The sequence below is a fragment of the Solanum dulcamara genome, chromosome 3 (genome assembly GCF_947179165.1).
Source record: "Solanum dulcamara chromosome 3, daSolDulc1.2, whole genome shotgun sequence".
Lineage (NCBI taxonomy): Eukaryota > Viridiplantae > Streptophyta > Magnoliopsida > Solanales > Solanaceae > Solanum > Solanum dulcamara.
Window position 1 is genome coordinate 74,249,544 of NC_077239.1, and position 15,958 is coordinate 74,265,501.

The 15,958-nt window shown below is 31.6% G+C and overlaps 1 protein-coding gene across 1 annotated transcript; it reads right to left on the reverse strand.

Annotated features, from left to right (window-relative positions):
- Positions 1-589: 589 nt before the first annotated feature.
- Positions 590-1,154, reverse strand: LOC129881780 (monothiol glutaredoxin-S2-like). The gene has a single exon (XM_055955890.1). It carries the CDS (start codon positions 1,101-1,103, stop codon positions 795-797), a length of 309 nt encoding a protein of 102 aa, XP_055811865.1. The 5' UTR covers positions 1,104-1,154; the 3' UTR covers positions 590-794.
- Positions 1,155-15,958: the final 14,804 nt, after the last annotated feature.

Here is a 15,958-nt window from a genome sequence, read left to right on the forward strand (position 1 = left end):
TGACGTGGAACAATTAGTCAAATTGACGGCCAATCAAAATCTAAAACCTCAAATTTTAATGTTTAAGTGACATAGCTAAGTATAATCAAATCCTAACTAATTTATCGACATATCTATTGTGATTAGTAAGATGACTCAAGTGAACCAAATACCAATAAAGGAGGTTCAATAAAGTTAGACAGTGAATGACATTCAAGAATCTAAGTTCAGAATCAAGCTACGCTTCAAGAAGGTAAACCACTTATTTTTTTAAGAAAAAAATATTCCAATCGACGAGTACAACATAGTGAGCTTCAAGAAGATTAGTTTGTCATTCCATTAATTCATATTTCAATAAAATTCATACATGAATTTTCCTGGTATAAAGGAAATTTTTAGTAAGTCGATCAAACTACTAGGTCGTAAGTTTTAATTCTGAGGAAGGCATAAGGGATTCATCTAAATCACTTTGGAGAAAATTTAAATTATATATAAAAAACGGAAACTAAAATAGAGTGATTTCAAGAGTCTATAACATTATGTTATATATATATATATATATATATATATATATACTTTATTATTACAATGCTTAAGAAACATAAGGGACTCTTGTTGAGAAAACAGAGTTTTCATTGAGCATGTTACATAAAAGATGCTCAATTCCACAAACATTGAGAAAACCAAACTTACTAGGTGTTAATATGCACTTTCTACATGGTAGATTGTATTTTTACTAGCATATTCGACGTGAGTCTAAACTAGTCATGCCAGTAGATTTTGAAGAAGTTTTACAGAGTGTATATATATATACACTATAGCCAAAGAGCTTTAGCTTTCATGAGCAGAGGAACAAGATTTCCCTCTAGATGGAGGCTCATAATCTCATTCGCACCGCCAATTAATTCTTGTCCAATGAACACTGCTGGCACGCTAGGCCGCAGGCCTAGCATCAGCAGTGCTCTTTCCACTTGTAGGCCATTTGGAAGTTCATCCAATTCATATACAGTTAAATTAGTACCAAAACTTGATATGAGTGTCTTAATGGTGTGACACATACAACACTTGTTTTTGCTGAACATAACAACTGGCTTTTCAGCTACCATTTTCTTCACTGACTCCATTTTTAATTATAGGAAAAATGATTAATGTAATATAAGAGGAAGATGAATTGATAAGTTGTTGAAGTGATGAAGAATTTGAAACCCCCATTGAAGCTATTTATATACTAACTAAAATAGTGAATTGTGAAGAAGATTCAATATGCTTCCTCTATATCCCCACTCCCACACCAATAAATTAAAAGAAAAGAATAATTTCAGATAAGGAGTTGAAACTGTTAATTAGTAGGCATTTGAGGTTCTTGATACTGCCTGTCTTCAAAAAAAAATTAAAAAAAAAGTAAAGGTCCACCATAAAGTATGGAGGTTAGTATGTGTACTTTGTTACATATCTACATTTTTTTTTCCAATTAAGAATAAGTTATATGGTAAAGAGTTATGTTCTATGTACCTAGTTAGAGTTTAAGTTTAATAGGGGTCGTTTCAATAAAATTGGGGGGCTAAAGTCAGATTTCATCAAGATATCTTAATTTTATTTTTAGATGACATATATAAATTGAATGACAATATAAACAACAATAACATATCCTGTGTAATTCTACAAGTGAGGTCTGCACAGGATATGATGTACACAGACCTTATGAAGGAAGAAGGTAAACAATGGAAATTTTCAATGAAAAATATTATATAAAGTTAGAATAATAAATTTTGGCTCAAGAATGTAATAAATTTATATAGCAATATTGAAATAGTATTGCGCCAAATCTGATAAGTTGATATAAAGATATCAAAATAGTGTTGTGTTGCTTCAATATAATGATAACTTGATGCAGTGCTTGAAATTTGAAGAATGCATCAAAAAGAAGATTTGATCTTTTTGAAAACAGATAAAGATAGATTTTGCATAATGCAAAAGGTTTAATTTTTTTGGGAGACTTCAGAATGTTCAATAATTAGAAAATTGCTCAAGATGGTAAGCACCCCTCACTTCCAACCCTAAAATTGTGAGTTTGAGTCATAAAGAGAGCAAAAAAGTTGGAAGCTAAGAAAAAAGAAAGGGAAGGATAAGAAAGAAATATATAGAAATAATAGTGTGGAATCATGTTAGTAATCAGAATATTAATGAAATAACAAAATAGGTAGCTATTATACGTAAGAATGTATACTATAATTACCTTCAAATTATTCAATTTTTCAATTATTACAATGATCTCCACATGAAATAAGATTTTAAAAAAAAGTATATTTTCTACCCAAAAATTCTTTATAAATTTATTAGTACATGATACACACTCTCTCTCTCTCTCTATATATATAATACATTTCTATGTGTATATATAAGTTATTAAATCTCTTTTAACATAAAAACTTCCGAATATAACATTTTTTTTACGTGTTTTGAATCTCATTATTAAGACGCTACTAAGTAAATAGTCAATTTGTTATTGTCACACTTATGCTCATTAAATTGCACCACTTTAAATTCTTGTTCTAAAACACATGGGTTTTGCAATCAATAAATTTATTTATTTTGTAAAACAAATGTATTATATGGATATTAATGGAATTGATGGTATTGTGACAAACCCATGTTAGTATACTTAGCAATGGGGAAAAAAAGTTTGATTTTATCCACTAAAGATATTCTTGGAAATGATATCAAGAAAAGTGATTTTACCCTTTTAAAGGAAAATAATGGTCGTTATTCGTTAAACAATGTGAGTTATCGTTTCATTTTACTTGCTCATATATTAAACATAGGTATTTTATTTTATTTATCCATGCTAACAAATTAAGAAAGTTTTTCATATAGTTCCAAAGCATCATATAAAATTAGTTCAATAAAATACACCTTTAATTAAATTTTTTCTTAAAATGTATATCTAATTAGGGGTGTTCATGGTTCGGTTTGGGTCGGTTATTGATTAAAATCATAATCAAACCAATTTAATCGGTTTTTAAATGTCTAAAACCATAACCAAACCAAGTAAAATAATAACCACCGATTTGGTTATTGTCGGTTTGGTTCGGTTATTCGGTTTATGACTAGCCGGGACAATTCAAATATTCTCTCTCTACATTCTTCAAATTTCTTATGAATCTCTTTTTTTCTCACAACCCACAAGGGCGAACGTTGCTGCATATTGAGGGAAAAACATGATGATGGCAAATCAGGTGGACCAAACTTGCAACGCAGTTTAGATTTAAAAGAACAAGTCAAACAGAGGTTCCAAAATACAAACAATTTTGTCAATTAAAATAAAAAAATGACATATTTAAACTAAATTAACTAGAGAATCCATAATATAATCAAAAGTTGGTCTTGGATTGTTGGACTTGGACATATGCTGCTTAATGCTTACGACTTATTAAAATTTAGAGTTGGGCTTGGATTGTTGGACTTTGACATATTCTTTTAAGACATGGGCCTTAAAAATAAGTAGATCAAAATTAAATTAATAATTAAAAGGTATAAAATATCTTTAATTATTTATGAAAAACTAATATTATACATATAAATAATTATAAATTTTATGTATATAATTATCGGTTTGGTTCGGTTATTTATTCGGTTATTTTTTACTATAACCATAACCAAACCAAATATTATCGGTTTTTCAAATTTAAAACCAAATCAAATATCGGTTTTTTTATTCGATTTGATTAAATTTTCGATTTGGTTTTGATTTTAACCAAAACTGTGAACAGCCCTATATCTGATGAATAAGAATCAAATAATATGAAGTGGATCAGGAGTATTTTGCCTAACACATGCTTATGACATATTCTTCACTAATTCACAATCATAGGAGAATTAAGATAATAATAATTCACAATAAACAATGCAATGAATAGTATTATATTGTTCCTAATTATCATCATGTGATTTTATTGATCGTTTTAAGATGCTTACTTAGGAATTTCATTAGGTCGGTTATTTTTTCGACAAAAAGTTGTACATTCTGTTCATATTACTTAATTTATAATTAAAGATTCTTTGACTCATTTAGAGATTATGACTTATGAGATAGCTAGAGACTTGAGATTTCTTTTTTGGAGCCCACTGTTTTGCTTTTAGCATATGAACAAAGCTAATTAAAATGGTAAGATGTTGTCATGTTTGATAATTAAGGATATGTTTTTTTTTGGGAGGAAAACCGGTTTTAAATATTCTTTCTCTGTTAATATACTATAAATTATAAAAAGATTGTTTTGTTTGATAAATCGTTAAAAGTATGTATAAGAGTCGCAATCAAGCGTGTATTCGGTATGAAGAAAAATATTTTCTATGAAAATGTTTATCAGAAAAATTGTGTTTCTAACTTATTTTTTTGTGTTCAGCATGAATGCAAAAAATATTATTCTAAAATTATTTATGTATAATCGAGACAGATACTATTAAAAGTGGGGTTGGGTAATTGAGGTGCGGGGTGGTGGGGATGGGGCTAGACCCATCAAATGGGCTGGTTGCCCCCCCTAACCGGCCCCTTATGACCGGCCCATTAAGGGCCCAGCACAGGGAAAACCGGACCGGGCACCGACCCAACACAAAAAAAAAATTGGATCGGTCCGGTCTATTTTTGGCCTTGAACCGATAAGACCGGTCCAGTACGAGACTGGTACCGACCCACCGGTTCACCGGCCCAGTTTTCAATTTTTTATTTTTTTATTTTTTCTAAAATTAATTTTGGGCCACATTTTAAAAAAGAGTCGTTGGGCTCAACGGTTATATAAGTGGAAGTTTTTAACTTTCAAGTGTTTAACATTTCATCAAGTTTACGATTCTTTATTTGATTCCGGCGATTTGGTATAATCGTTCCTTCTCTTGCTTTTATTTAGTAAATTAATTCTAGTAAATTGAAGAAATAATGTCAATTGAAAATCTTTCGGCACAAGCTAGTCCAAATTACGGATTTGTTGATTTTGAAAATTATGAGTCAATTCTTATTAATGTTATTACAGATGAATAGGAGAAAATGATTCGAAATATGTAGAAGTTATAATTTATTATATACAACTAATTATAAATTTTTAACTTGTATATTTTGAATTTTATCAATATATTAATAAAGTCAAAGTCTTTGCATTTCTTAATTTTTTTCCCTACAAATTTTATATGATTCAATTAAATAATTATTTTTACTTTACATAATCATCTAAGGAAAATTAAATTTGTAGTCACTATAAGATTTCAATACTTGAAAAAATATGATTATAATAAATAGTATATTATGAGTATATTTATTATACATTGTAAGTATATATAATATATAATGTAAGTAATAGATAGTATATTGTGAGTATATTATATATATACATTGTAAGTATATATAATGTAAGTATATCACTATAATAGATAGTATAATGTTAGTATACTTGATATACATAGTACGTATATATAGTATAATGTAAGTATATACATACTAATTGATAGTATATTGTAAGTAGATTTGGTATACTTTTTAAGTATAAATATAACATATAATTAATTATATCACTATAATATATAGTATAATGTTAGTATATTAGATATAGATTGTAAGTATATATATAATATATAATTAAGTATATCACTATAATAGATAGTATATTGTGAGTATATAAATTGTTATAATTACTTCTAAATTAACTAGATAACGATACACTATATTGATGATTGACTCAAATTTTCAAATACATAAACGCCGCAAAAAAAATCAAGCCCAACGGCCCAACCCAGCCCGACCCATTAAGCCCAGACCCTATATCCTTAATGGGTCATGGGCCGGGGTTTTAATAATATTTCATTATTGAGACCGGACCGGACCGGCCCAGTACCCCCGTGATCCAAAAAAATGGCCCAGCCCGGCCCAACCCATTTAACACCCATAGATGGGGCCTTAAGGGGTTGGGAGTGAAGATAAAATATGTTGGATAGTGGAGAGCATAAAATCACAGTGGAATGTCACTCGTATAATTTGTTTTATTTCCATCAAGGAAGTTATTTTCTTCATTTTTAAGCAATTTATTTTCCTAGAAAAAATATTTCTCACCAATTTTGACCAACAACATTAGATAATCGAAAAATATTTTTCTCCAAACTGAACACACCCTAAGAGTCCCTTTGTGTACGTGGATAGCCTCCAACTTTCAAATGGTCTAAATTGGACCGATAAAAATGGGTCAAGTTAAAAAAACAGGTGTATTGGACGGATCATGCTTTCATGGAAATCGACGCTCTATATATAACTTTAAAGTTTAGTCAACAAATGCTATCGACATTTGTAGCCCCCCCCCCCCCAAAAAAAAAAATTGGCAATCGATAATGTAACACCCCCCAAATATTTTTCCTAAGATTCGGACCTTTCTTGTATTCGTGTAGGGTCGAACTCAATTATTGTGAAGCGTGTGCATGAGTTAGGATGAGTTCCTAAGTAATTAAAGTGTGTTAGAGGTAATGTGGGGTCATAAGGGATCCTTAGAACCAAGCTAAGTCCAAAAGAATTCGTCTTGGGTAAGTTGTCGAAGGAGTTTGTATAAGGGTCGACTTCTAACGACCATATCATTTGAAATATGATATCTGGGTGGCCCACGACCTATTAAATTAAAGGTCGTCGAGTCTTCTTTCCAACGCCATCAAGAGTATAATTTTTGGAGTTCGGAGTCAAAAGATATAACGATCCTAAGACGGACGGGTACTGAAGGAATTTCAGGTCTGGGTTGCAACTCCTGGAAATCTGGGCTTGGCGCCACAGTGGCGCGATGCGCCACTATCGCGCCAGGAACAAGCCTCAGTAGTTTGTTCCCTGGCGCGGTGCGCCACTACGAGATGTGCAGGGTTTTCAAGCCTATTTTCCAGAACCCAAAAAACTTGGGCTTGGCGCTGTAAGGGCGCGACGCGCCACTATCGCGCCATAAAATAGCCTCAGTAGTTTGGTCCTTGGCGCGACACGCCACTATCAGATGTGCAGGTTTTAAAGCCTAAATTCGACTTGGCGCCGCAGTGGCGCGACCCGCCACTATCGCGCCAGGAGAGTTTTAGCCTGTTTTCTAGATTTTTGAGAAAGGGCAATTTGGATAATTCCCCAAATTATATATACACTATCCTTGGACGTTTTTGGGACCATTTTTCAGTCCCTCTCTCTCTCTCTCTTAAAGCCCTAATATTTTCCCTCTCTTGTTCTTCTTCTTCTTCTTCTCCAAATCCTTCTCCAACAAAGGGTGCCTTCAAGAGTTTCAAGGATTCAAGCCTCCCATTGAAGGCCTAACATCAATGTCTCCTCAAAGTCTTCACAAGGTATGTAAGGCTAACCTAAAATATGGATTGAGTTCTTCCATATGCCCATAGATGTGTTGGATAGGAGTTGTGAAAGAGTTGAACCTTCTAGGAAGGTTTTCTTTAAAGTTTTTCTAAACTATAGGATGTTTTTAAATACTATTGGTTGATTGATGATTTTAATGACTTGAGTTACTAAATAGTTATCTTTCATATTATTGACTACAAATGGATCTTTGGATATAGATTTATAGGTATTGACGGTATTCTTGAGTTGAGTTTTATTGGGAGTATGGATTCATGTTTCATTCATATGAACTCAAGATAAGATTTCTTTGTCATAATTGTCTTGAGGTTGAGATGGATGGTTTTGTGTATATGTGTATTGATCGGAATGAAAAGAATGAATTGGATAGTTAAGAATGTCCTTTTGCTTCTATAAATTGAACATAGGACTTAAGGATTTTTGGAGTAGATGTTTGACGATTGATGTGATGATGATATTTGACAATGATGTGATGATAATTTTTTATGATGATGATGATGATGTGATGATGATGTTTGATGATGATATGAATAATGATATTTGACGATGATGTGAATGAAGAGGTTATGTTGATGAGGATGTTATGTGATGAATTGGATTGGAGTCTAATGTGATTATGTGGTATGTGATTTGCATAATTTGAGTTGATTGGAGTCTTATGAATATTTTGAAAATAAATGATCTTTTGAGAAGGAGCTTTAAATAAAGAGTGTGTGAATCTTTTTGCATAAACTATTTATACACTATTTTGAGTCTAAAGAATGATTATTTTCATCTATGATTTAAAAAGAGTTTAAGCATAAGTTGAGTTTGAGAAGTCTTTTAATTATTTTTGAATACGAGTATTTTGAGTATAAATGAGTTGAGCATTTCTACTTTAAAAATGTCGATTTTTGATATTGAGTCGAGATTGTATAAATTTTAAAGAGAAGGGTTTGATGATTTGAGATGAGTCGATTTGAAAGAAGGTCCAATGAGGCCAGATTTGAGTTGAGTTTTGAAAAGAGTCCAATGAGACTAAATGAGTATTTTGAGTATCTTACTCACTTGATAGATATGAGCATATTGAGTCTTGGGAGGAGTATCGAGCACTGAATTGGGTAAGAGTACAGTCCATACTCGAACCAATAAACTACGTCGCCAAACGTAGGAAGGGATTGAACCGTTAAAGTCGAATGCTTCCCATGGGATCGAACCGTTAAAGTCAGATGTTTCCCATTTTACTGTCCTAACATGATAGGACTTGGTTGAATTGGATCCATGATTGGTTGATCGTTCATACCCTGGAAAAGTACGGACGGACGTGGCAACAACGTCGGATTATTGTACTATCGCTCGCTCATATGGCGATAGTTGTCGGTTAGAGAAACTCCCAATTGAATGGATTGTGCTTGATATGATTGGCTTGATTGTGATTGTAGATGATTGAGTTGAATTGTAAAACATTGCATAATTTAATTTGCATATTTATTGAGTTGAGTCCTTTGAGTTGATTGTTAAGTTGATGGTATATGATTGGATTGGGTTAGACGAATTGTAATTTGATTGTACATGATTTGGTTGGATATGTGATAGGATTGGATTAGAGGATATGTGATTGACTTCGAGTTAACGGTATATGATTGGAGTGGATCGGAAGATATATGATTGAATTGGATTGAATGATTTAATTGAATTGTATCGTACATGATTAGACTGGATTGGATGGTTTATGATTGGTCTCTGCCTAACTGTGTTCTTACTTTAGACTTATGATACTTTGATTGAGTCTCTCTTATCTTTCTGATTTTGAGATATTTGAACCAACGTTATTCTTCCTTGAGGTATGTTTCATTCTGCCATATTACATACTCGTACATTCCACGTACTGACGTCCATTTGGACCTGCATCGTTCCATTGAGGATCTATTCACACTCAGCGTATTGGTGAGTCCTCCCCTACATTCGGAGGACACCGCTTATGTTATTCTTGCGTCGAGTTAGCCTTTTCATTTTGATTTGAGGTAGCCATGAACATGTCATTGGCACCATTTAGATAGTTAGTGATAGAGGCTTCATAGACTAGATAGTGATGGTCGATTGAGTATTTCGTTCCTTGAATTATTCTTGTCAAACTATTTTTAAATGACAAATATTAGAGTTGATTTGTTGGCCAATGGCCTTTATTCTTTGAGTTAGATTGATGTTTTGAGTTGCCCACCGACTATTCTCTTTATTTTAAGTCTTCCGCTGATTGAATGGATGAACGGATGTCTGATCAGGCTATGTGGTTCGCTTGGGAGCCAGAAATGGTTTCTGAGTGCCGGTTACGTCTAGGGTACCCTCCCGGGGCGTGACAGATAACTCGCGTAACTTTCTCTCTATCTTCAAAAAAATCTCAATATATATCATATACACCACTATATATCATATACATGTTTTATTTATTTACACATATATAAACGTCATCGATAAATTGATATACAAGATGAGCATCAGAAACAAATTCTTGTTTTTTGTATGAAGAATTTGAAAGTTTTCCGGTGAAATTTATGTATAAGCATGGGAGCGATAAATTAAAAAATATTGGACATACAATATCAACTTCTTATTATCATTATTATTAAAGATTGTAATAATCGCACATTGATTTTCTTTCCTTTAGATGTGTATGATCGTGACATTGTTCACTTTTAATTAGAGGAAAGCAAATTAATGTGTGATTTTTTTGGCGAGTGAAGTCCACAAACATAACAAAAATTTACTAATTAGGGAGATGCGGGGCTTAAAATGAAGTTTATTCTCATGACACACTCGAGTCAAATAAAAAAAAGTACAGCCCGGTGCACTAAAGGTCCCGTTAACTTATAAAAAATATTAAGAATTTATTTAATAATTCCAAATGTATCATAAAAATAGTGGTGATGAATTTAGAAGTTAGATACTGTAAGGTTAATAGACGTTATTTTGGTTCATTAGATCGATGCATGTATGAACCTAAAAAGTATCCAGAAAATTTGCCACAACAATAACAATACACAACAAAATATTCAATGTAATTTTATAAATGAGATTTGGGATCTGTCTTGAGAGGCACAAGATTGTTTCTGACAGATCCTCAACTCAAAATATCCTGAAAATTTATAACAATAACATATCTAGTATAATCTCACAAGTGACATATGAAAAAAATATTATTTACGCAGATTGTATCCCTACCTTTGAAAAGTTATTTCCAATAAAGTGCCCTCAACTAAATTATACCTAAAAATCTAATTTATGAAAAGCCTAGATTTTGATTGATGTCATAAAGTTTGTTAAGAGGATATTTTAACAAGAAATTATTCCCCATTTCCAATTGAAATTATCTCCAGAGAATTTATTTGTAAAAAAAAATTAAATAATATGCATCAATACCCCAAGATACGATAACTGACATACAGCTCTACATGCATCTAGCTAAAATAAGTTGACTTTCAGTATGTATTAAATTCCCCTTAGATGCCAATTCCTGACATATTATGAACTCTAGAAGAATTTAAGAAAAGTTGACATTTTATCCCTTCTATAATCTACTTTTTTCTTTTCTTTTTAAATGTATATTAATAATTTAGGGGTGTATAAAGGAAATCAATAAATCACATCAACACTATAATTCAAGCCAAAGGATTTTTTGGTTTCAAAAATAAAGTCACGTAGCTTTAAAAGATTATCTCACTCACTTTTTACTCTTCTGAATTTGAGCTAAATGTAAAAAATCCAGTCCCTCTTCTACTATGTCATCAAATGAATTTGGATCGAAAAAAGAAAAATTGAGTTCTTTTTAATTTGAATCGGATCCGGAAGGGTAAAGATAATGGATGAGATGACTTTTTAAAGCCACATGCCATTTTTTGAAATTTAAAAACCAACTTTAGGATTTTTATTTTTATTTTTTTAATTCTGGCAACAAAAAGGATAAATATATACTATCTATTAGGGATGTATAAAAATCGAACCGACCGATAAATCGAACTGAAAAAAGTGTTATTGATTTATTGTTATTGGGTTATTGGGTTAACAATTATTTAATAATTTTATAAAAAAATAATTATTGAGTTATCGGTTCAGTATTATTTTTATAATATTGGGTTATTGCGTAAACTAATAATCCATTAAGACTATAATAGTTTACTAATTAAATTTTTAATTTTTTACTCATACACAAATATCAAACAAAAAATATTAATATAAATATATAATCAGTTAATCACTATATAATACTATTTAGTATTTAGTATTTAGTATTTTAGTATTTTACCCTTTAGACTTTGCCGCATTAGGTTCTGTGGCAAGGATCTGCAAGTTGCAAGTTTGCAAGTTGCTACGACGGCAGCTCTAGGATTCGTATATTTGTTTTAAAGTTTTTCTTATTAGTTAAATCGAAAATCGATCTGTTAAAGATCAAAAACCGATAAATCGAAAATCGATAACAAATATCTTATTGGTTTAGTTATCGGTTTAGCGTATTTAGAAACAGAAAACCGATAAATCAAACCGATAAACTTAAAATCAAATCGAACCGAACCGATCGATACACATCTCTACTATTTATTAAACAGAAAAAGATAAACATTATTATTTTAAAGAGAGAGGTAGTCGCTTTAAATTGCAAAATCAAAAGATACATTTATCTCTTTTCCCTTAAATCTAAATACAAGGTTAATACTTGTTATTGATGTAAAGTAGTAGTATCGTTTGACACGAAAGTGCAATAAAAGGTTCCAAATTAAAGATGAAACATTCCTAAGTTCCATTCTATTATTCATTCAGTCGATCGGTGGTCACATAAAATTTGAATGTTATCATCAAGACAAAAAGATATGATGCATCAATACCCCATGAGATGCCAATTGGTGACACGTAGCTATTTAAGTACGGTATGCAAAAATCGAATCGATCAATAAATTAAATTTTAAAAAAAATGTTATTGAATTATTACTATTGGATTAATGATCAGTTTTTAATGGTTTTATAAGAAAAAGTTATAGGACTATTGGGTTGATATTGGTTTTTAATATTGAGTTATTGGGTAAACTGATGACCCATTAAAATAATAGTAATTTACTACTTTTTTTCTAAATAAATATTAATATCAATACCTTATTGGTTACTACCTTTGCCCTTTAGTATTCAATTCACATTATTGTCCTAGATCTTTTATTTGTGTTGCACTTGTAGAGTTCTTTTCATGTTAGTCACTATTGTTTCTATTTTATGTGCATTCTGTAAAGTTATAGTATTGTCTTGTCGCGCCAAATAGTTGAAGAAGTCATACAATTATTTTACGAGCATTTTTCTATTGGTTAAATAAAAAATTGAACCGTTAAGGATCAAAACCGATAAACCGAAAACCGATAAAAAATATCTTATTAATTTTTTATTGGCTTAGCATATTTCAAAATCGATAAACCAAATTGATAATACATAAAATCGAAACGAACCGACCGATGCATACCCCTATCTAACACAAGAAAGATTTGATTTTTCCCTATTTTATTGTTTTATTTTCTTCCTTAATTACCAACACACACACAACCATCATCTTCAGCTTATAACCATCACTATTATCAATCACCATAATATGTTATCATTATTGGGATTGATAATACTTACATTCATCATCATCAATCACCATTTCAACAGCAACCGTCAATCATAATTGACAATCATATATACACTATCAACTATCACTACACATCACTAGTCATTACTATCGGTCATTATCGATATCATCACTATTGGTTATTTCTATCTTTCATCGTAATTATCAGTCACGACAATCAATTGTCATCATTAATAACTACTATTAGTCATCATTGCCATTAATGATCATCATTGCCACTAATGATGAATCCGCAACTATCACAATCAATCAATACCACCCCAAATATGTTTTCATGGCCATCATTGTTAGACATTATCACCACCAATCATTTTATATATATATATATATATATATAAAAAAATTTAAAATAATCTATATATTATTGATATAGCACGAGATTAATTATTATTATATAAATTTATATTTATTAATTTTAATCAAAGTTAAAAATTTATAAGTTTTATCTTTTCAAATGTTGAGAAAATAGACAATCTTAATTATTAAGTAGTAAGCTCTTAATATAATATTTTCTTAATGTAAATATATATCCAGATTCACAACTATTAATCTTTAATAAAAATAAATGAAGCTTTCGCCAAAATCTCCCTATTAGAAAAACTACACAATGTATAATTATTTTAGAATAAGCTTTAATTCATGTTGGAGCGATTAACTACATAAGTCATTTATCATGTGAGAAGATTGGTTGAGAAATATAAGAAAAGAAAGAGGAACTTACATATGGTGTTCATTATCTAGAAAAGGCCTACAACAAAGTCCCAAGAGAAGTCTTACAGAGATGCTTGGATACAACCGAGGGATTACATTAGGGAAATGGAGGACATGTATGATAGATGGAGGAGACTCAGAGCGAGATTGGGTTGCATCATGGATCAATTCTTAATCCATTTTTATTTTCCCTAACGATGGATGAATTGACATAGAATATTCAAGGTGAGACGTCATGGTGTATATTATTTGCAGATGACATAATACTAACCGATGAGATTTACAACTGAGCTAAAGTTAGGTTGGAGGTATGGAGACAAACTCTGAAGTCTAATGGATTTAGGTTTAGTAAGACCAAAATAGAATATTTAGAGGCAAAATCAGTGATACAACTCATTAGACAGGCATGAAAGTGAGGCTTGATACACATGCCATCCCGAAGAACGAAATTTTTAAGCATCTTGGATCTCTAATTCAAGGAAATATAAAAATCGATAATGATCGATGTAACACATATTATTAGAGCGACATGGATGAAATAGAGCCTGACATTTAGAGCCTTGAGTAATAAAAAGGTACCATCAAAATTTAAAGGTAAGTATTTGTCATGACCCAACCCACCGAGCTGTGCGGTCACCTATTATACACCCTAAGTAGGAGAACCCTTAACCATTCTAGGAAAATATTGCGGAAGTTAAATCAAGACTTGAACAATTAAACCAAGATTTCTAAAGAAAACTATATTAAATCTAGCTTATACAAGGTTATACACCCCCAGGGGATACTGGTCTAAACAGATACAAGAGTTGCTAAGACTAAAAATAAAATAAAGACCAATGACCCAGCTTCCACCAAGAGAAGGAAAAAATAGAAGCTGCTGGAGGATCGCCTTCGTCTTCACCTATGAGACATAACTGACCCTACAATCAAACTATGCCAAGTGGTATAGCAAGAGTATATCAGTACAAACAACACGTACAAGTAGGAATCACCGTTCAATTTGATACCCACCGCATAATATATGAACAGAAAAGTAAGAGATATCATAATAATTAAACTTTATCATATAATTCATCCCAACCAAATAAGTACATTCCTTACTCCCACCTTAAGGTGTTCCCTACTCTAAATTTCAGAGTCCACTGCCATTCTAGTTACAATTTAAGACCTGTGGGTTATGAGCCCATCATACTACTGTTCATTTACTATAACAGTCTCCACCTAACAACCTTAACCACTTAATGATTTCACCTAACCGACACTAGTCCTAATCCAACTGTCTTACTGCATAACGCATATTCATCTCACAACCATACTCTCCAACTCACCTGAGTTCTAGGTAGCTACTAACCCTACCACAGTTATTCGTGGAAATCAAAATGTAACACTCTCTGGCAACTAAAAACCTCAACTTCTAAGTGTATAAATATAGAATACGATTATACCATATAGATCACATCCAGGTCTAACAGGGCTCATTCTCTTATCCACAAATAAATTTGTTTTAAATTACTACCCCTCAACTCAAGAGTTCATTTACAGGTCCTTAGACCATGACTTATTTACCATTAACTTTATTAGTATTTGGAAGTACAGTTATCACCAAGTTCAACCATATTCCGCAATATCACAACTTAATATTTTCCACATGCTATAACTTCACCCAAGGATCCTCTCAAGGGACCTACAAACAATCAACTTTATGTCAGAACATAACACTCGATATAAATATGTGTCGGAACGTGACATTCGATTCAATTATGTGTCGAAACGTGAAATTCAATCCAATTATGTGTTGGAACATGGAACCCGATCCAAACATACCACAATCACAAATACATTCCGTATTTACAACATTATATCACTAAAAATAAGTTCATCACAAGCAAGCCAGCAAGTAACCATTTATGTAAGAACTAATCAGTTTTCCCTTATCGGTACATATTTAGGCATATCATAAATAACGCAATTACATTCTTGAGAAAAATCTGGGAACCTAATCAACACCCACACTACCAAACCCCTGAGGTTTATTATCAATCTCTACTTAGTTTTGTATTCTTATACACAATACTATGTTCATTATAAATTAACCGTCTGTATGCAAAACATCACCACCAAAACACTTCCCTAATCATTATAACACCCAGGTCACATTCGTGTCAAACACTAACACTATCGAAATTCTACCCGTAACCCGTGGCCCATAGTTTAGTTATATGATTTCTCACTAAATTTTCTTCTATACTACACAGCAGGTA